The sequence below is a fragment of the Mobula hypostoma genome, chromosome 2 (genome assembly GCF_963921235.1).
Source record: "Mobula hypostoma chromosome 2, sMobHyp1.1, whole genome shotgun sequence".
Lineage (NCBI taxonomy): Eukaryota > Metazoa > Chordata > Chondrichthyes > Myliobatiformes > Myliobatidae > Mobula > Mobula hypostoma.
Window position 1 is genome coordinate 107,746,551 of NC_086098.1, and position 23,562 is coordinate 107,770,112.

The following is a 23,562-nucleotide window of genomic DNA, read 5'->3' on the forward strand; positions in this document are numbered from 1 at the left end:
ATGATTCCTAGATTCTTTTAATTGATTGATAAGAGGTATCCTAGAATTTGGCTCGGTTACAAATTAAAACACAACCAAAATCTGTGGGGCTTGCAATCTTTTTTAGCAACTGAGTTGACCCAAACCTGAGACACATCAGCTTTGGGGTGTGAAGCCAGACTGTCTCTCTTCCCTTCGAATTATTGGCCTGTGCATTAACTATGTGCTGCTTGCTTAGTTCTGAGCTTTTTGTACTCTTATAATGCTTCACAGAATCAATACTTACACTTTTAAACAAAAGTACAGGGAATAATGGGTGTCAAATGCTAATTATTTGATCTTTTTAATGAAACTGTCAACTTAAGTGCATTGTGAGTGCAGAATGATCTATAACTTCTTGTACTTCCAGGAGAACTAAATTGAATAATTTTCAGATTTTGTTTATTGAGTTGGGGTATCAGTGAAAATGTTTTATTTTGAAAACCACGGAATATCAGGCAAGTAAGCTGCATTAAGCTAAACGATAACCAGCTACATACACAGCCATTATTTTTATGGACCTCAGGGACAACGTGTGTCAAAAGATTTGATGTAAAATGCTACCGAGCTGAAAGGGCAAACATTTCTCTGCAAGAACCCCTTGTATGTTTATTCTCTAAACTGGCATTTTACTGCCTTCTGTGGCAGAGGATTCTAAGTAACCTATTCTTAATTAACATCAGTACACTCAGTGGCCACTTTATTTGGTATACCGATACACTTGCTCATTAATGCAAATATCTAATTAGCCAATCGTATGGCAGCAATTCAATGCATGAAAGCAAGCAGATAGGGTCAAGATATTCAGCCCAAACATCAGAATAGGGAGAAAATGTGATCTAAGTGACTTCGACTGTGAAATGACTGTTGATGCTGGACACAGTGGTTTGAGTGTCTCAGATACTAATGATCTCCTGGGATTTTCATGCACAACCAAATCTAGAGTTTACAGAGAATGGTGCAAATAATAAAAACATCCAGTAAGCAGTAGTCCTGTGGGCAAAAATACCATGTTAGTAAGAGTGGGCAGCGGAGAATACAAGGACTGTTTCAAGGTGATAAGAAAGCAAAAGTAACTCAGATAAGCTCATGTTATAACAGTGGTGTGCAGAAGAGTATCTCTGAGCACACAACACATCAAACCTTGAAGTGTAGATGGCTACAGCAGAAGACCATGAACATTCCTCAATTCCACATGCTCTAAACTTTATGAAACACTGTCAAAAGCCTTGTGAAGATCAAAAGGCACCACATCCAAACATTCCTCTTTTCAATCTGTTAATAACATCTTGAAAAAAAATCCACTGGATTAGTTAAACATGATACTCTTTTCATAAATCCATATTACATTTCAAAATGTTCCATTATTATATCTCTCATTTGAGATTCCTCCAATTTCCCCAGTCACTGTCATTAGGCTAAGAGATTAGTAATGCTTTGTTTTATCCCTTTCTTGCGTGGGAGGGACACTTTTGCTACCATTTAATCCAGAGGAATGATTCAGAACCTACAGAACTTTGCAAGGTGATAACCAAAATATTTACAGAAGTCAACTCTTTCAAAACTTTAGAATGTAGATGTATGAGATCTACCTCCTTTCAAGCACATCGTCTTCTATGGTCCTATTTTTTGACTAATACTATTCCCCTCAGTTTCTCACTGTACCTTTGATTCTCTGGTATTTCTGGCAGTTTTTTTTTTGCTTCCTCCATGAAGATATACACAAAGGCCTGAAACGTCGACTATACCTCTTCCTAGAGATGCTGCCTGGCCTGCTGCGTTCACCAGCAACTTTGATGTGTGTTGCTTGAATTTCCAGCATCTGCAGAATTCCTGTTGTTTGCGTGATTAATTCCTTTGCCTTTTCCCTATGCCTCATTATAAATTCTCCCATGTCTGTAAAGGACACATGTTTGCCCTTTCTAGGTTTTTTTGTGGGGTTGAATTAAAAATCTTTTCACAGAACAAAGAGCTTTCTGAAATAAACATTGGCCATTTATTAATCTAAATGGTTCTAGGTTCTGAAGAGAGGTCACCAAGGGTCTTTCTGCTCATGTATTTATAAAATCCATCTTTCTGCTTTGAAGCTAGTTACTTCCCATAGTTTGACCCCTCGGTCTTCCTGTGTTTTGGTTATTCATTCAGTGGGTCAAATTTCAACTGATGGTGGAGTAGTGACAATTTTGACACATTTCGATAATGCTGTAATAAACCAGCTTCTTAAGGTTGTTATAGCCGGGGGTGGTAGTGGGGATAAGCTCCCACTACCTATTAAATATCACAATGGCGTACATCTCAAACAGCCTCTGACAATCAAGTCCAGCTACTAGCCTTCACGTGTGGCTTAGCTACTAAGCTCAGTGGAACCATTTCTAGTGACGAAAAAGGAGCAAAGCCATGTTACTGAAAGCTTAAAACCAGTCGCTTCAGGCAGATGGGGGCTTATCAGCCGTGTTTGGTAATTCATATAAGACCTTAAAATCATAAGATATAGGAGCCAAATTAGGCCATTTGGTCCATCAAGTCTAGTTTGCCATATCATCATGGCTGATCCATTTTCCCCCTCAGCCTCAATTTCCTGCCTTCTCACCTAACCCTTTACACCCTGACTAATCAAAAGGCTATCAACTTCTGCCTTAAATATACCTAATGACTTGGCCTCCACAGCCACCTGGGCCAACGAATTTCATAGATTCACCACTTTGGCTGAAGAAATTACTCATTATCTCTGTTTTAAATGGACATCCCTCTATTCTGAGGCTGTGCCATCTAATCCTAGACTCCCCCACCGAAGGAAACAACCTCTCCACATCCACTCTATCGAGGCCTTTCACATTCCATAGTTTTCAATGAGCTTCCCCTTCATTCTTCTAAACTCCAGTCAATATAGGCCCAGAGCCATCAAACGCTCTGCATATGTTAACTCTTTCATTCCTGGAATTATTCTCATGAACCTCCACTGAACCCGCTCCAATGTCAGCACATCTTTTCTTAGAAAAATTGTCCAAAACCGCTCACAATACTCCAAGTGAGGCCTTGCCAGTGCCTTACAAAGCTTCATCATTACATCTCTGCATTTATATTCTAGTCCTCTTGAAATGAATTTACCTTCCTCACCACTGACTCAAGCTGCAAATTAACCTTTCATGAATCCTGCACAAGGACTTCCAAGTCCCTTTGCACCTCATATTTTTGAATTTTCTATCCATTTAGAAAATAGTCTGTGCCTTTATTTCTGCTACCAAAGTGCATGACCAGACACTTCTCGACATTGTATTCTAACTGCCACTTCTTTGCTCATTCTCCTAATCTGTCTCAGTCTTTCTGCAGCCTCTCTGCAGCCTCTCTGCTTCCTCAATACTACCTGCCCCTCCACCTATCTTCATTTCATTGTATCATATCTAGGAGAGGGAGAAATCTGATCTCAAACCTCAACTGCCTTTCAATTATACCCACTCACGGGGGGAAGGCTTTGGGAGTAAACCCCAAGGAAAAATCTGGAGCTGGAGTCCCTGAGGGAGTTCTACATTGAGCTCAAGGCTCAATCCCTGCGACACTGCTGGCTGGAGCTGGACTGTATCAGTCTCTGCCATGCCTTTGAATTAATCTGCTGCGTGGAGTGGGGGAGCCTGCTACCTGGGCAGCAACATGCTCTCCATATCATACTGCCCGACTTGCGTATAACGTAGATAGCTGGGACACCACTTCTATGGTTGACCTCAACCACCAGAGGACCAAAAGGAACAGTAGTAATGGAGCAGTTTATTAAACAGCATTGAGCGTGATGGCTGAACGGATTCAGCCCAAACTTTGCTGCCCGGCATCTGGCATCAAAGGTTAGTGCCTCATCAGAGTGTGTGTAACTCTGCTAGCCACCTCACTATCCTCACTTTGTGCCTCTCTCTTAATATAACACTTTAAGAACATTTTGTATTCGTGCCTCACTATTCTGGCATCTGTTGAAAGTGGGACAAATTTGTAATATTTGCAAATACATTTTTAAAAAATTATTGATCCATCAGCCTGGAAAAATCAGTTCGAAAAGAGGAACAATTTAAAAGATTTTCATTTTTTGAGTAATGCAACACTGAGTTGAAGTACAGAATGTATTACGTCAGCACAATTTTTAGGATGATAATGAAGAAGCAGTTCAGTCTCAAAATAGAACACCTCAGTTGCCATCCATTTGTTTCGTCTGCTCCAGAGATGATAGTTCAGTTTGAAAATGATGACAGTGGAGATCATAGCAATCACGTTCTAGTCACTTGCTCTGAATTTATTTTGCTTATATCTATAAAAACATCACTGTACGTGAAATATAGCAACTCATCTCTATTCTTCATTTCTAGTGATACAGTTGAAAGATTTTTTTTGTACTAATCCAAGTACAAGGTGCTGCTTATCTGGGAGAAACTATTGCTAAGGAAGCAGTTTGCAGTATTTTTATATGATCCAAAACTACAAGGGTAAGTTGAATTATCAATGGTTTCAGGGTGAAACTGCACCAATTGCATTGCTAGTTAAGACCCATACTATCCCTTCTGCTGTGTCCTCAGCATCATGTGTACACCTAGTGATGCCATTGTCACATTCGAAGCTCTCCCTAAGATCCCAGACGATAGCCACACAAAATGTTGAGTGAACATGTAGACATCCATTCAGCTCACAATGGGATTCTTTAAAAGGCAGCTCCAAAAAGTTATAGGACACTGCCCACATATCTCCCAAAGTTTTCAGACTGTGCTTAGACCAGCAGAGCACTTTGTAGCCAATTAACAACCAAGAAACTAATTTAGAGGATTCCTTTCTCATATCCCTCTGCTCATGGAAAAGGCCAGGTGAAGAGGTGCAACGACAGGTCCTCATACCATAGAGTGACTCCAAGTTAAGATAGGCAATTTCTTTCGCAAAGTACAAAGCAAGCAAACTTTTTATTATACATTTTCTTATAAATTCACATGTCTGTACATTGAGTCAGAGTCATAACACAAAGATCTTTACTCCCTCACATTGTGGGATGGATGTAAGAGTTAAATAAATTCAAATTCAAGTTCAGGCTTGGTCAACTTGTGAGGCGTTCCCACACCTGCCTGTAAGGAGCTTGTATATTCTCGCCATGACCACATGGGATTCCTTCAAGTACTCCGGTTTCCTGTGTTATGTACCCCTGGGGTTCCTTTTTGCTGTGGACAGTCACTTTAAGGCACAAGAAAGAACTGAGACTAACTTTTGGATTTCTGCTGAGAGAGCGGGCAGTCTTTCTTTCAGCTCATGTTTACACTTTTACAAGGACACTGACTACTGCTGTTAGCTTTTGGTTTGCCATGGAAAGAGAGAGAGGTGGAGTTATTTGATGGACAATCGATGTTATGGTTTCTCTGCAGCTTGTTTACACTTTTGCAAGGACACTGCCAGCTTCTGTGTTCTTACAGAGAGAGAAGGGAGGAGCTACTTGATAGACAGCTGGTGTTCAGCATGGTGAGATAAATAGGTCAGCTGATAGACACACAGGCACATGGTTTTGGACACTGAATGAGCTTTGTTGTGCCACAGAAAAGGTGAGCTTTGGAGGATCGATCAGTGGCTCTCGCAGTGTAAGAAGGGTGTGACCGGTGGGGAGTTATTCATGAGTCCAACCCTCGTCTGGGTTGATAATTCCACCACAGAAAAACAGTCCCCTTTGTTGTGGTCACAGTTGGTGACTTCCAAAGGATTTTGGAGGACAACGGGAAGAACGACGGCGTCAGCTCACCTGAAGACTCAAATCTCTCCCCCCCCCATCACTACTCAACTCAATACCACGAACTGAACTGAACTTTACTCATCATCGTAAGACTATCTATTTACGCCTATACTTGAAGAAGCTTGGTTTTCATATATTTCTACACTTACTTATATGTAATCATTGCTAACCTGTTTGATATGACTACGAAGGACGAACAACAACAACATCTGCATTTATATTACTGTATTGCGTAGTTGCTAATAAATACCATTAGTTAATAGCAATACTGGACTCCAAAGTGTTTTCCATTTCTGCTGGTTCTTTAACCCGTCACAGGATATGTGACACCTCCCACAGTGCAAAAGGTGTACCGGTTGGTAGGTTAATAGGTCATTGTAAATTGTCCTGTGACTAGGCTAGGATTAAATCGGGGGATTGCTGGATGGTGTGGTTCAAAGGACCAGAAGAACTTGTTCCACATTGTATCTCAATAAAAAAAACTAAATGGAGAAACAGTAGGAAACAGAGATAGAATGCATTCCTGTGAAACTCTTTTGTGTGTGTGTGTGTGAAGCTGAGTAAATCTTAGTTGTTAAATACAGTGCTGTAGAGGTTACATTGCCATCTAGAGCTGCTGTGATTATTTTTTCTGGCATTGGTCCATTAATTCAGGCCTGTCCTTTTAGTTGTGCAATCTTACATTCCATTGTACATTTCTGCACTGTTCAAACTTCTTGGAAAAGACCTTACAGAAAGTCATGCTATACCACAAGTCAATCAGGCAGCAGGCAGCAGTCAGCACTGAACACCCTGTAGGCAATGCTCACTGCATGTGTCCTCCTCTGCATTGGCAAGTGTGAGGACTAAGTGACTGATTTGCAGAGCAGCTCTCCTCTGTGTGTAATTACCATCCTGAGCTTGTGATTGCAAACCATTTCATCACCCGTCCCCAGTCCCTTACTAACCTGCTCATCTCAGTTTTCTCTGCTGCCAGGGTGAGGTCCAACTCAAACTGAACAACAACACCACATATTGTGCCCAGGTAGTCTTGGTGACAATGGTATGAACATTTAATTTCGCATTTGCAGGTAACCTTTCCTCTGACTCCAAGCCCGGTTCTTTAGCAAGGATTCCCCACTCCACACTGATAACCCCTTCTCCCACCCAACACTTCTCTTCCTTTTCTTTGATACCCATCTCTGGTTTTCTGCCTGATCTGAATTTTTTGACTCTAATTGCCGACAAGAGGCTTTCCTTTCCTAGACATCAGAGATGTCGTCCTTCTTCAAAGACTGGGGCTTTTCCTTCCTCCACCATTGATGCTGCCCTCATTCACATTTCCTCTATTTCCCAGACATCCGTGTTCACCCTATCCTCCCGCCGCCTTAACAGTGATAGAGTTCCTTTCGTCCTCACTACCACCCCATGAGCCTCCTCATCCAACACGTCATTCTCCACAACTTCTGCCATTTTTAACGGGACCCTACCATCAAACATATCTGTACCTTTCCCCCCACCCCCAACTCTCTGCTTTCCATAGGCGATCACTCCCTTCATGATTCCCTTGTCCATTCATCCCTCCCCACTGATCTCCCTCCTGGTACTTATCCCTACGAGCAGCAAAAATGTTACACCTGTCCATTCACCTCCTCCCTCACCTCCATTCAGTCCTTCCAGGTGAGGCAACACTTCACCTGTGAATCTGCTGGGGTCATCAACTGTATCCAGTGCTCCCGATGCAGAACCTGAGCCTCTGTACCTCCCTCTGTAATTGGATCCTTGACTTCCCAACCAGAAGACCACAGTCTGTGCCGATTGGTGATAACATATCCTCTTTGCTGACGATCAACACTGGCATACCTCAGGGATGTGGGCTTAGCCCACTGCTCTACTCTCCGTATACACATGACTGTGTGGCTAGACATAGCTCAAATACCATCTACAAATTTGCTGATGATACAACCATTGTTGGTAGAATCTCAGGTGGTGACGAGAGGGCGTACAGGAGTGAGATATGCCAACTAGTGGAATGGTGCCGCAGCAACAACCTGGCACTCAACGTCAGTAAGATGAAAGAGCTGATTATGGACTTCAGGAAGAGTAAGACAAAGGAACACATACCAATCCTCATAGAGGGATTAGAAATGGAGAGGGTGAGCAGTTTCAAGTTCCTGGGTGTCAAGATCTTTGAGGATCTAACCTGGTCCCAACACATTGATGTCATAAAGAAGGCAAGGCAGCGACTATACTTTATTAGGAGTTTGAAGTGATTTGGCATGTCAACAAATACACTCAAAAACTTCTATATTTGTACCGTGGAGAGCATTCTGACAGGCTGCATCACTGTCCGGTATAGAGGGGCTACTGCACAGAACCGAAAGAAGCTGCAGAAGATTGTAAATCTAGTCAGCTCCATCTTGGGCACTAGCCTACAAAGTACCCAGGACATCTTTAGGAAGCAGTGTCTCAGAAAGGCAGCATCCATTATTAAAGACCTCCAGCACCCAGGGCATGCAATTTTCTCACTGTTACCATCAGCTAGGAGATACAGAAGCCTGAAAGCACACACTCAGCGATTCAGGAACAGCTTCTTCCCCTCTGCCATCCGATTCCTAAATGGGCATTGAACCCTTGGACACTACCTCACTTTTTTAATATACAGTATTTCTGTTTTTGCATATTTTTTAATTATCTATTCAATATATATAATTGATTTACTTGTTTAATTATTATGTTTTCTTTTATTTATTTTTTTTTCTCTCTGCTAGATTATGTATTGCATTGAACTGCTGCTGCTAAGTTAACAAATTTCACATCACATGCCGGTGATAATAAACCTGATTCTGATATTTTATGAATAAAGTTTATTTTTGGAAAAGAATATCAGTCTCCTGTTTTCAGGACCTATACAGATCACAATTTAATATATCATTTTTTGTGGAAACTGTGACCTGTGACATATTTCTTTGTAGTCAATTTGTGGGCTCTGACCTGAGGCTAGTGATATACACAACATTGTCTTGGAGCACAGAAAAGCTGAAATCTAATTTATATGCACATAATTCTATTAGCTACTGCTTGCGTCGTGGAATGTTGTGCAGATAATTAGGTTCTGAAGAGACTGACAAGGCATCTGTAAGATGACTCTCATGGTAGCAACACTAAAGGGATCACAGTACAGCTTTTATCAGATGTTTATTGGATGGATTATGTGGTTATCCCCTATATGATCAATGTAAAGACAAATAAAAAAGTTCACCTTGCAATGAAACCCATGTAGATATGTTTTTTAGTGCATCACTATGAAACTTTGGCAATGGAACTGATGCCCAAACTAAAATATTGAGCATCTAGTCATTTTCAACAAGATTTTTTTTGTAGCAGAGCTTCTAAACGCAGTCAAAGTTCAGATCATTTGTCTTTTGAAGGTGGATGCTGTGTGTGAGCTGATTTAGATCTCTCACCTTGCAACCCATGAATCACAACACAACTGGTGATTCTGGGCTAGCTCATTAATTATCAATGCTCTTAAAACGCAGGCAATATCATTCTTTTAACAAAATCTATGCAACATCAGGAGCTAATCAATACATGCCCAAATCACTCTTGCTGTATTTCACTATTGAGCAGGATGAACAGCAATATAAACTACTGGAAAACAAGAGAAAATCTGCAGATGCTGGAAATTCGAGCAAAGCACTCAAAATGCTGGGGGAACTCAGCAGGCCAGCAGCATCTATGGGGAAAAAGGACAGTCGATATTTCAGGCAGAGACCCTTTGGCGGGGTGGGAGGAAAAAAGATGAAGAGTAGATTCAAAATGTGGGGGGAGGGGAGAGAGAAACACAAGGTGATGGGTGAAACCGGGAGGGGGAGGGATGAAGTAAAGAGCTGGGAAGTTGATTGGTGAAAGAGGGTTGGAGAGGGGAGAGTGTGACAGGAGAGAACAAAAGGCCATGGAAGAAAGAAGAGGGAGGTGATGGGTGGGTAAGGAGATAAGGTAAGAGAGGGAAAGGGGGATGGGGAATGGTGAAGGAGAGGGCGGGGGGGGGCATTACTGGAAGTTTGAGAAATCGATGTTTACGCCATCAGCTTGGAGGCTACCCAGGCAGAATATAAGGTGTTGCTCCTCCAATCTGAGTGTGGTCTCACCTCGGCTGTAGAGGGGGCCATGGATTGCCATATTGGAATGGGAATGGGAGGTGTAATTAATTTGGGTGGACGCTGAGAGATCCGTTCCTTTTGGCAGACAGAGCGTAGGTGCTCGGCGAAATGGTCTCCCAATCTATGTCGGGTCTCACCGACATACAGAAGGCCACACAAGGAGCACCGAACACAGAATATGACCTCAACACACTCACAGATCAAGTGTTGGCTCACCTGGAAGGACTGTTTGAGGCCCTGAATGGTAGTGAGGGAGGAGGTACTAGGGGCAAGTGTAGCACTTGTTCCACTTGCAAGGATAAGTGGCAGGAAGGTGATCAGTGGGGGACAGACGAATGGAGAAGGGATTTGTTAAGGGAGCGACCCCTGCCGTAAGCAGAAAGTGGGGAGGGGAGGAAAAGATGTGCGTGGCAGTGGGATTCCATTATAGATGGCAGAAGTTGCAGAGAATTATGTGTTGGACGTGTAGGCTGGTGGGGTGGTAGGTGAGGACAAGAGGAACCCTACCCTGGCAGGGTGGCAGGAGGATGGGGTAAGAGCAGACGTGTGAAATGGAAGAGATGTGGTTGAGAGCAGCGTTGATGGTGGAGGAAGGGAAGCCCCTTTCTCGGAAAAAGGAGGACATCTCCTTCGTTCTAGAATGAAAAGCCTCATCCTGACAGCATGTGCGGCAAAGATGAAGGAATTGAGAGAAAGGGATGGCGTTTTTACAAGTAACAGGGTGGGAAGAGATATAGTCCTAAGAGCAAGGAGGTATAAGCTAATTACTTGACTTTATATCTCAGATTAGAGGAATCAATCATTGTGCTGCTATATCATTTAAATTTCCTATTTCTTGAATCAGAAGTGTGAAGCAATTGATTGATATCACTAGACAACAATTCTTTGGCAGAAGTGTTTCTTCCTCAGAAATTTTTATTTGTTTATGGTAGACCACTTGAAGCTGAACACAGATATAATTTCAGACTACTTGTACCATGTAGGAATTTAGAGAAAGACATTAACCTTTATTGAATATAATATGGTTCATTGCATAATGGTGCTGATGTTTTGAAATAGTTCAAGTAGGCTAAAAATGTTTTGTTTGTTTTATTGATGATTTTCATTTGTGCTCAGTGTCTGAGGTTTCTTGCTTAAGTGTCCAACAATAATCAGCCAGCATTGATGGATTCCAGTTGTCCTGATACCATTTCTCCATGACTGCAATGTCCTGGTGAAACCTTTCACCATGCTTATCACTGACAGTGCCAAGATTTGCCAGGAAGAAGTCAAAATGGGAATGCAGGAAATTAATCTTTAGTGAGGTGCTGTGCTTCATGGTTTTGTTCGCTTGAAGCATGTTGTCAACCAGCTGCACATAGTTTGGTGCCTCGTAGTTGCTGAGAAAATTTTCAACAACATCCTCGAATGCTTTCCATGCAATTTTCTCCAGTCTAGGAGCTTTTTGAATTTCTTGTCATTGATGACCTGTTTGATTTGTGGACCAACAAAAATGCCTTCCTTGATCTTGCCATTTGTCACTGACTTGAATGATGAATTAAAATAGAAAATGTAGGCAATTTCAAAAAAATGGTGCGGGATAAGGAATTTTCATGGTGATTTTAACGACCAGTAGTCTGAAATCCATAAAATACACCCAAAAGTATTCAAGGAAGCAAAATCTTTGCTGTCCAGTTTATTCTAGTGAGTTGTGGCTAACTTAGAAAGTTGTTAGGGTTAGTGAAGGAGGATAAGAGTCTGGTGGCTGCTCACTCTGGAAGGTGTCATACAGGCATTGTTCTCGAGAAGTAAATGTTGAGAGGTTATTTTGAAACAGAATGAACCTGTTACAAATAGAATTCCAAGTGACATTTCCATTGCTGCTCACTATAAATGATTTGGAGGATAATTTTAATGGAACAACTCACAGACATGCAGATGAGTAATAAGTGTGAATTAGTGCTGGGAATTTTGACCAAATATACTTTGGGTAAAGGGCAATTTTGAGAAGTTAGTGATTTAGGATGACGTGCAACATGGATGAGGCTAATTAGTGTTCAGTGAGACACAGGAGAATTCCAGCCAGGAAGCACCCCACAGAGCTGAAGATCTCTCCGTACTTGAGTCGCCTCAGTACCAAACAACAGACCTAGTGAGTTCCTTTTCGGCTACCCCAATCCATTCGTTAAGGAAAGACACAATCAAATGGCCTAGATCATCAGATAACGTCGCCTGGATGCAGTTCGATGATGATCTAGACGGCATCCTGGAAGTTGTCTTAGCAGGTCCAGTACACAGAAAGACGGATTCACTCACAGCCACAGCGTACAATCTAGCTAAGGAACGATTTGGCCAATGGAGTGGAGAAAGTAGCCCAAGTTACCGTGGCAACCGAATAGGAGGGAAAGGGAGGTTCGTTGCATGAGAGGTGAATTAAAGACACTCAACAAGAGGATTAAAACCAGTTCACCGGCTGAAAAAGAAGGTATCAAGGACTTAACCAGTATGCTGTGGGAAAAGCTGTGCAAACTCCAGAGGGCGGAATATCTACAACAGCAAAAAAGGAAGGAAGAGAAAAGGCGAGCGCAGTTTGTAAGAGATCCATTCAGCTTCACCAGGACTCTTCTTGGCCAACAAAAATCTGGTATACTATCCAGCTCGAAGTCAGAGGTAGAGGAGCTCCTGCGGGAGGCACACAGCAACCCAAGGAGGGGTCAGGGACTAGGAATCAATCGGGCTGTGCGTAGACTGGAAAAACCATCAGTTAAGCTGAATGTAAAGGAGCCTACATGGCAGGAAATCCAGGACATCAACCAGAAAGCTGAAGCATCAGCTGCCCCAGGCCCAAGCGGCAAACCTTATAAGGTGTATAAGAAATGCCCAAAACTTCTTCGGAGGCTGTGGAAGGTCATGAGAAAGATCTGGGCCAAAGGTACTATTCCATCAAGATGGAAATTGGCAGAGGGATGCTTTGTTCCAAAGGAAGAGGATTCTTCCACAATTGCCCAGTTTGGGACAATTTCTCTCCTGGATGTGGAATGTAAGATTTTCTTTTCTGTGCTTGCAAGAAGGCTGACTTCTTACATGACGCAGAACCACTATATCAACACATCCATCCAGAAAGGCAGTATTTCAGGCTTTTCGCGGTGTCTGGAACACACCACAATGATTAGCCATTTGATCCGTGTTGGATTTGGAGTAGGTGAGAGGAGGGAAGCTGGAAGCCAGGAGCAGATGGGCAGTAATTTGCCTACCACTGCTGGCCCACCAACTGGAGAGTGTCGTGGTTAAGAGCTGAAACACTCTGTGAAGATTGGGAACCAGCTGATGACATTTGCTTCTGGCTGAAGGCTACGGTTACCTTATAAGCTATCCGGAGAATGCACCCTAACAGGTGTATGTAACAAACAAGTACCAGGTAACTCTTGACGGTTTGCTAAACACAATTGTCACAATTAAAGATTAGAAAGGAGAAGGGAAACCTTGGGGATCTTGATTGATAAATTACTGAAGGCTCACATGCAGTTTGCAAAAGCAAACAGGCTTCGTAGTTGTATTGCTGGGACAATAGGACATAAATCAGACAACATAATTGGTCCTGACAAGGCTTTATATTTGGGAACATCATCACATTCTGATCCGCAAAGCAAGTCCTGCTGAAGTAAACAAAATAATGTCCGCTTTTAGAGCAACTGGGTAGGACAGCCTGAGTCATTGAAACTATTTTCCTTCAAAAAACACAGGACTAGTTAATTTATATATCCTGCTCAGTTTAATACAATAGATTCAAGGGGCCAAAGGGTAAAGTATCTAACAGACACAGACATAGAGCCAAGTTAGAAAAAGAGAGCCATCAACCATCAGAGATTATCAGAGTACATGGTTGGGATAAATTTGCTGCAGTCCCTCAGATTGAGCTGGACCAGATATCAAGAGGTGGACATTTTACGTAATAAGAGATTACTAACATGGTATCTGGAATAGGGAGTTGCTGAGCTCTCTTGCAGGCGAGGTGATGGTCGAAGGGAACTTCCCCAGAGTTTTCCTAAATTGGCCAGAGACTCGCTTCTGATATAACTTCTGCTTCTGTGGCTGCATCATGTCATGACAGGGCAAGCTCTATAGATCGGATGGCCTGTCCCCATATGTAACATGGTATTAGTTATCATTTGATTTATTATAAACTGAAAATTTAAACTATTCTGTGCTGAAGAATTCCTGTTTCCTTTATCTTGTAGATTGACGTAGAATGTTTACTGCATGCCTCTAGATATGGCAAGGTGATGAGTTTGGTGAAATGTACAAAGCCTAGTTGCTTGCTGTGCCTATATAAGTCCTTAATAAAGACACCGAGAGTAAGGAGGTGAAACAACTGGTGCATTTAATCACAATTGATGATTAAATAAATTTACTAATGTAAATTCACAAATCCCTCTCTCAATCCCCACTGAAGTCATTAACACATTGCATAGGCAGAAATATCCATATAAACTCAAGGGGGAAAACAATCCCAAAAAGACTGCAAATCAGAGCCCTTCACAACAGTTCACATTTGGAAGGACTGGCTTTAACTATTTCTCAACCTGGAACACACACCACGATTCACCTTAAAGCCAAATGGAGATGCACCACACCGAAGGCAGTCAAATGTGGCACAGTTAATCAGAGACTGATTTCCTTCAGCCTGGGTGACAGACAATTCTTCTTATTAAATCCCTAAGTTAAAATGACCTTCTTGGTTTATTGGCTTCCATTCTTCAAGAAGTTCCTTAGCACATTCAGCTGACAAGGTCACCATAGTACATTTATAAGTCTTTAAAAGAAGCACCACTTCTATACACCGGACATTGTGTGAATTTTGATATATTCCAGATCTGTCAATTGAAGCTTTCACCTTCCTAGTAATACAGTTAATTTATAATGAAATTGCAAGTATACAAACAAATGAAATTGCAAGCTTCATGCCTGCAAATCAACAGATTTGCTTATCGATTAGAAAGGTGGATCTGGAATGCAGATGACCAGCCATTTTTAATGAAGGGCGAAATAACTGCAAACAGCAAATAGCCTATTCCACCTAACAACTCCCAGATTTTCACATCATCTTCATCTCTCCCATCCTCCCCCTCACCTGATCATGCCTATCACCTTCCAGCTTCTACTCTTCCTCTGTCCCCCACCTTCTTATTCTGGCTTCTGCCCCCTTTTCTTCCAGTCCTGATGAAGGGTCTCGGCCAAAACATCAGCTATTCATCCCCCTACATAGATGCTGCCTGACATGCTGAGTTCCTCCAGAATTTTGTGTGCATTGCTCAAGATTTCCAGCATCTGCAGAAATCTCCTGTGTCTCCTACTTTTTTATTTTCTTTGAAATGCTGAGATCACAGTTCTGTCATTAAGCTGTTCCATTGGCCTATTATGTCAAATTCCATTAATTTTAAGCAGCTCCTCTCAAAGCCAACTATTTTTATTACCCTGCAAACTGATTCACGGAGCAAAAACCGAAGTCCTTCACAATCCACGCACTTTTCCGATGTGGTAATGACTACCATCAATCCAGTTTCAAAAATGCTACCTATGAGAGAAGAAAGAAAAAATATAATTAGGCTTCTAAGGCATTTTAACATCTACTGGGCTTGGCAACACCAGAAAGAATGAATTCTTTGGGACAGATGACACGACCACATAATACAAAGTTCTCTTCAAACCCTCATATAGCTTGCAGTTGCAGCATCTGGAGGTTACCATAGCTTTCGGATGGAATCATCAGAGCTCAGTCCTTTCTCTGGCAACAGAAGGCAGATAGCTACACAGACAGATAGGACAGAAGCTGCAGGGAACATTTGGGAGGTTGAGATTGAGGCCAGCAAGTACGAGTGAGGAAGAGCTCAAAGCAGAATCCCGGGGGGGGGGGGCAAGTGAAAGAGAAACCAAGAGGAAATTGGGAGAAAGAGGGTCACTGGACACCAAACAATCATGCATTTAAGATGAGAGGGGAAAGTTTAAAGATGTATAGGGCAAGTTTTCTTTTACATAGAGATGGGTAGGGTGATGGGGTGGAAGCAGATAGGATAATTAACGTTTAAGCAGAATAACAGTTCAACATTGACAAGATGGGTCAAGGGGCCGGTTTCTATGCTGCAGTGCTCTTTGAGTATAATATAAATGAATGGAGGTATATGAATTAGTCATAGTCATAGTCATACTTTATTGATCCCGGGGGAAATTGGTTTTCATTACAGTTGCACCATAAATAATTAAGTAGTAATAAAACCATAAATAATTAAATAGTAATATATAAATTATGCCAGGAAATAAGTCCAGGACCAGCCTATTGGCTCAGGGTGTTTGACCCTCCAAGGGAGGAGTTGTAAAGTTTGATGGCCACAGGCAGGAATGACTTCCTATGACGCTCTGTGCTGCATCTTGGAGGAATGAGTCTCCGGCTGAATGTACTCCTGTGCCCACCCAGTACATTATGTAGTGGATGGGAGACATTGTCCAAGATGGCATGCAACTTAGACAGCATCCTCTTTTCAGACACCACCGTCAGAGAGTCCAGGTCCATCCCCACAACATCACTGGCCTTACGAATGAGTTTGTTGATTCTGTTGGTGTCTGCTACCCTCAGCCTGCTGCCCCAGCACACAACAGCAAACATGATCGTACTGGCCACCACAGACTCTAGAACATCCTTAGCATCGTCCGGCAGATGTTAAAGGACCTCAGTCTCCTCAGGAAATAGAGATGGCTCTGACCCTTCTTGTAGACAGCCTCAGTGTTCTTTGACCAGTCCAGTTTATTGTCAATTTGTATCCCCAGGTATTTGTAATCCTGCACACACGAGAGATTTAGTATAATTTGGTATCATTTTCAGCGCGAAGGGCCTGTTCCTGTGCTGTTCTATGTTCTATCAGTGAGAAGAGTGGGAAGAGTGATAAGAGACCGACGGGTGAGGAACGGGATGAGGATCCAGAGCATGCACGTTCAGCAGCTGCAAACAATGTGTGTTCAGAGCATGGTGGTGTCCTTGAGAAAACCAACGGGAAAGCACCTGCCATTCACATTAACTGAGTGATGTGAACAGGAGGGGCAATGAAGAGCAGAAAGGGAAACAGTAGGAAGCAGACCTCATTTATCCGTAGAAACTCTTAGAAAACACCAAGTGCTAAGAGAGAGGTGTGAATGGGTAAGGAAGGGAAGAATTAGCTATGCTTGTAATAGAGCCACCATCCCAGAATCATACACTACGAAGAGACCCACCATCCCAGAATCATACACTATGGAAACAAAGCCCTTAGCTCACCATCCAGCATTTAATTACACAAATTCTGTTTCATTCTTCTCACATTTCAAAAACTCTGCCCCAGATTCCAGCACTCTCTAATACAATCGAGACAACTTGCAGTGGCCAATTCACTTACCGGCCTGCATATTTCAGGGACGTGGGAGGAAACCAGAGTGCTGGTGGGTTGGGGAATCATGAGGTCACAGGGAGAACTTGCAAACTCCACCTAGACAGCACTGGAGGTGGGGATTGAACCAGAATCACTGGTGCTGTGATGCAGTAACTTTACCAACAGCACCAAAATGTCACACACAAATGAACTTAATATTTTCAAACAAACTGATCTCCTCCTCGACATAATGGTAAATACTATTTCTACTAAAGTTGGTTAAGACTAGAATTAGAGATCATGGGCTAAGGGTGAAGGTGAAATGTTTAAGGGCAAAGTTAGGGGGTTAGTTCTTCACTCAGGGTGGTGAGAGTGTGGAACGAGCTAGTAGCGGAAGTGGTGCATACAGGTTTGATTTCAACATTTCAGAATAAATTGGATAGGAAAATGAATGGGAGGGAATGGAAGGCATTGCATAAATGTTTGGCATGGCTTAGATTTCCAGAAGGGCCTGTCCTTTGCTGCAGTGTTCTATGACTCTATGACTCAAGACTCAAGACTCATAAATCAGTAAAACAACTCAAAATGGCAGTGGAGCAAGGATGTTACAATTACACAGTACAGTAGTTAGAGAACGCAACTGCGCTCAAACTTTAACTCACTGCTAAGTCATGACACAAGCATTATGAGACAGAGAAAAGTCATTTTGCTTCCCAAAATTAACAGAGTATCACCTAAATGTGAAATTGAAATGCAAGTAAAACAAACCTTCTGAGAAATCAAACTTACTGTTTTCAAAGCACTTGCTTTAAAACAGGCAAACACATAAAAGTTGCTGGTGAACGCAGCAGGCCAGGCAGCATCTCTAGGAAGAGGTGCAGTCGACGTTTCAGGCCGAGACCCTTCGTCAGGACTAACTGAAGGGTCTCGGCCTGAAACGTCGACTGCACCTCTTCCTAGAGATGCTGCCTGGCCTGCTGCGTTCACCAGCAACTTTTATGTGTTTGCTTGAATTTCCAGCATCTGCAGAATTCCTGTTGTTTGCTTTAAGACAGGGATTTGTTTCTTACTTGCTGAATTTAACCTAGTGAAGATGCTTTCTTAAGTCCGTAACACTGACTAGATTGATGGGATGTACATGATGTGTGTTGTAACTCCAGAAACTAGTTGAAAGAAAAACACTGGAGCCAGGATACTTGTCTACTTATTTATTTTCAATGAGGCGCTCACATATGATGCGATGGCATGATGACGTATATGATGTATGCCATTCACATACTTTTACATATAGTGGCTTGAAAAAGGATTCAGACCCCACAACTATTTTCACATTTTGCCATCTCATTTTCTGAATTTAAAATACATTGAAGGACTTTAAAAAAAATTTAATCAATGAAATATTGTGCACCATGACAAGTCTGAAGTTAAAATTCCGAAACATGGCAACAATTTATGAAACATTAAAAACCCAAAATGTGAGGCTGAAGAAGTATTCATCTCCTATGTAATTACTATGCTAACTTTCCTCTAGTGCAATACTATATATTACCTTACCAACTCATCCAATTTGTTGATGTAGAAAATTGGGGGAATCACCTGAATAAATATCTCTCTGTAGGATCTAACACAACGGCAGATTTCAACAGACCAAACCAAAATGAAGACAGAAGAAGATACAAGACAAGTCAGAGAAATGATAATAGAGAAGTGCAAATCTGTAGAAGGGTACCAGACCATCTTAAAGACACTGAACATACCTTGGAGCTCAATGCTGTCCATTGTGAAAAAGTGGAAAAAATATGAAACCACAGCCTGTACTTAGGTCAGGCTGTCCTTCTAAACTTAGTCACCGGAGAAGAATGGCACGTGTAAGAGAGGCTACTGTGATGCCAACAGTCACTCTGAGTGAGCTGCAAAATTCAGTGGCTGCAACTGGAGATGAAGTTCATGGCTCTGCAACCTCTAAGGCCTTGCACTGAAAGGGTATTTATGGAAGACTGGCAAGGGAGAAGCCCTGGCTAAAAAAAAAGTATATCCTTGCCCATCAAGATTTTGCAAAGCATCATTTCGAAGATACTGTAAAGATGTGGAAGAAGGTCTTGTGGTCAGATGAGTCTAAAGTGGAACTTCTTAGCCTCAACATTAAGCGGTACATGTGGCTAAAATCTAATACTGCACATAAGACAGTTACACCTTCCTTACTGTGAAGTATGGTGGAGGTAGCATCCTGCTATGGGGGTGCTTTTCAGCAGCAGGGACTGGAAATCTGGTCAGGATTGATAGGCTTCTAAATACAGGAGATCCTGGATAAAACCTGCAAGCCATTGCCAGAAAGATTAAACTGGGAAGGAAGTTCATCTTACAGCACGACAACGACCCAAAGCACACTGCCAGAGCAACAATGGAGTGGCTTCAAATGAAGAAAATTGATGTCCTTGGGTGACCCAGTCAGAGTTCTGACCTTAGCTCAATTGAACATCTCTGGCAAGATCTTGATTGCTGCCCTCTGCCACTCTCCAACTAACCTTGCACAGCTTGAGCAATTTTGCAAGAAGGAAGGGCAAATCTTGCACCACCACGTTGTGCAAAGCTAATAAGTAGTTATCCAAAAAGACTTCTGGCTGTAATAGCTGTGAGAGGTCGTTCAACTAAGTACTTAGCAAAGGGAGGTGAACACTTTTGAACTGCTGTCATTTCAGTTTCTGAATTATTGGTTTTTCATGCTTTTTCCCTGTTTTGGGGCTCCAGTGAGAAAAAAAGAAGCACGTGATTCACAAATAAAATTTCTCAGTTAAAATCATCAAAATCTCTGGTTGTGACGCTCATTTATGTGAACAAACAACTGAGGGCTGAATACTTGTACAAGGCACTGTATAACCTATAATTAATTATGTAAACAACCAAAAATGTTTAATCAAACAATATGTATACAATATTACTCAAATATTACTAAAATATTAAATACACAACACACCTCGCTGCTTAGCTATAAACTCCAACACAACAGAGAATAAATCTCAATTCAAACACACGCACACACACACACACACACACACACACTATATTATATAATAAAACTACTATATCAACATCTACAGCATAGTAAATTTTAATTTGTCCCATTCAGGCTTAAAAATTTAATTGCTGTGCAGGATTTCTAACTCTTGCGTGATAACGCCATTCCTGACAAGGAGGGAGTCGCTCTGCTCAGTAGGTGAGACTTGCTGTGAAACAATCGCAGATTCTGGGCCTCCTCCGTGCCAGTTGTAATTGTCTCTGGGACTGCAGGAAGTGATTCTCACAGCTCTGGACACCTTCTCTAAGAACTGACTCTGCTCTCCTCAACTGATTGATCTGTCATCTCCAAATGACATCAGACACAATCTCCACTGTGTAGGAAGTGGCCCAGTTCTGTCCTTAATCTTTCCACATACTTACTTTTGATCATCTCTGTAGTCCCTCATCAGGACTGTTTATCTAGGAGTGAAACATCGAACCTCCTTGTTTGAAAGTTGTAGTTAGTGGAGTTCCGCAGGGATCTGTGCTGGGATCTCTGCTGTTTGTAATGTGTACAAGGGACCTGGCTGAAAATGTAGATGTATGGGTTAGTAACTTTGCAGATGATACCAAGATTGGTGGAGTTGTGGATAGTGTAGAAGACTGGCAAAGAATACAGCACAATATAGACCAGTTGCAGATAAGTGTGTGGTGTTGCACGTCAGCAAGGCAAATGAAAGGAAACAGCACACTGCAAAGGGCAAGGTCCCATGAGCAGAGAGATTTTGGGATCTAAGTTCATAGCTCCTTGAAAGTGGCCTTACAGGTCGAGAAGGTGGTTAAGAAGACATATGGATTGCTGTTATTAGTCGAGGCACTGAACTAAAAAAGTTAGGAGGTCATGTTGCATATTTATAAAATTCTGATCAGGCCACATCTGGAGTACTGCATATAGTTCGGGTCACCCCACTATAGGAAAGATGTTGAGGCTTTGGAGAGGGTGCAGAAGGGGTTTACTAAGGTGCTGCCTGACTTAGAGGGCATGTGCTGTCACGAGAGGCTGGACAAACTTGGGTTGTGTTCTCTGGACTGTCGCAGACTCGGGAGATGTGAGAGAGGTTTACAAGATAGTGAGAGAGGTAAAGTGGACAGAGTGTATCTGTTTCCCAGGATTGAAACATCTACAAACGTAATAGCAGAGGCATACATTGAAGGTGAGAGGCGGTAAGTTCAAGGGGAATGTGAGAGCTAAGTCTTTTACACAGAGTGTTGTGGATGCCTGGAATGTTCTGTCTGGTATGGTGGTAGAGGCAAATATATTAGAGGCTTTTAAGAGTAATTTGGATAGGCACATGGACATATGGAAGATGGAGGGATATGGACATGGTGTAGGTTGGCAGGATTAGTGTTTGGGCATTTTTTGATTTGCTTTTTTGCTGGTTCTGCACAACACTGTGGGTCGAATGGTCTGTTCCTGTGCTGTACTCTTCTATGTTCCATGAAGAACCCTCAATTTGTCTCAGCTGTTTATCCTGCATATCCCTTCTGAGATTAGGCTTGAGGAGATCCTAACATGAGCACAAGAGGTGACCCACCAGAGTTAGTAAGTTGTTAGTTGTGGAGTGTGCTGCATTGCGATAAGCAAAGAGAAAATTTGCGAGCTTCTGAGTCAGTGCCAATGTAGTGTGTTCTGCTGACATTGCTCTCAGTGCGTTCTTTAGACTCTGGACAAGTCTTCCCACCAAGACTTTTGTAGCTGGGTGGTACAGTGCAGATGTAATATGTCTGATTCCATTAATTTTCAGGAATGACTGAAACTGTTCCATAACAAACTATGGTCCATTGTCACTGACTAAGACAGGTCCATGAGAAGAGGCTTCTCATCACATCCAAAGTGTGCAAGACTATAGAGGAGGCTATTGGGAACATGCCTGGCCATTTTATAGCTGCATTCATTACAACCAAAAAATTTGTACTCTTGAAGGGTCTGGCAAAATCCACATGAATCCTCTGCCAGGACAATGCAGGCCATTCCTAGGGATGGAGAGGCGCTGCTTTTGGCATTTTCTGGATGTGCTGGCATCCCAAACAGCGCATGGCAAGCAGCTCATCTGATCTACCCCAGGCCACCTGATAAAGCTTCGAGCCAACACTTTCATTTTGACCACACCTAGATGACCAGCATGTAGTTCTCAGTTTGAACGGTACAACAACTCTCAATCCTCACATAAGATAACCTCCGTGAAGAGCTGGCTCATCCTGATGCTGGTAAAAATGGGAGAATTTCTGCAGCACACACCAGCCATTTTGGATTATCATGTAGACCTGAGAGTGTGGGGCGTTTTCTGGTTTCCCTGTGGATCATCTCTGTCATAATAGGGAGGCTTTCAATTTTAATTAAGGGGAATATGTCAAAAGCAATGTCCTCTTTTGTAAATTTTTCAGATATTGTCTTTTCCAAGGGTAAACCAGACAATCTATCAGCATTTCCATGATGAGTTGTCCTCTCAAATTCAATCTTGTAATTGTGTCCTCCTAGAAAGAGAACCCATCTCAGCATTCAAGCTGCTGCTGTTAGTGGGACACTCTTCTGTGAAATGAAAATAGATACTAGTGATAGGTGATCTGTAATGAGGGTAAACTCTCTCCCTTACAGGTATTGGTTGAAAACGTTTTACACCCCAAACCAGACACAAGGCCTCTCCGTCAATCTCTGTGTAGTATATCTCTGCAGCAGTAAGTGAATGTGATGCAAAAGCTTTGGGGCGTTCACTTCCATCACTAATAACATGTGACGTGACTGCACCTGAACCATAAGGTGAGGCATCACAGGTAAGCTTCACTGGATGCTGAGAATTATAATGCACAAGTACAGTGTCTGATGTCAACATTCTTCCTTTTTGAAAGCCACCTCACACTGCTTTGTTCATTGCCATTTCTTCCCCATCTGTACTAATGAGTTCAAAGGTAGATCATAGTAGCCAGTCACAAATAAGAGAGAATCTGCAGATGCTGGAAATCCAAGCAACTCACAAAATGCTGGAGGAACTCAGCAGGCCAGGCAGCATCTAGGAAAAGAGTACAGTCGACGTATCGGGCCGAGACCCTTCAGCAGGACCTTTCTCGGCCCGATACGTCGACAGTACTCTTTTCCTAGATGCTGCCTGGCCTGCTGAGTTCCTCCAACATTTTGTGTGTGTGTTGCCAGGATTGGCAGGAAGCTGTTATAGTAATTGACAAATCCTAAAAAGGGCCATAAATGTGAAAGGGCCTTTTGCCATGG

At 42.3% G+C, this 23,562-nt stretch overlaps 1 protein-coding gene across 1 annotated transcript in view; it reads right to left on the minus strand.

Annotated features, from left to right (window-relative positions):
* Positions 1-14,254: 14,254 nt before the first annotated feature.
* Positions 14,255-23,562, minus strand: part of ube3d (ubiquitin protein ligase E3D) — a 185,576-nt gene continuing 176,268 nt past the window's right edge. Inside the window, exon 10 of the mRNA XM_063040347.1 lies at positions 14,255-15,460. Coding sequence (XP_062896417.1) covers positions 15,437-15,460 — 24 coding nt within the window. The 3' untranslated portion in view covers positions 14,255-15,436. The remainder of the gene's footprint in view (positions 15,461-23,562) is intronic.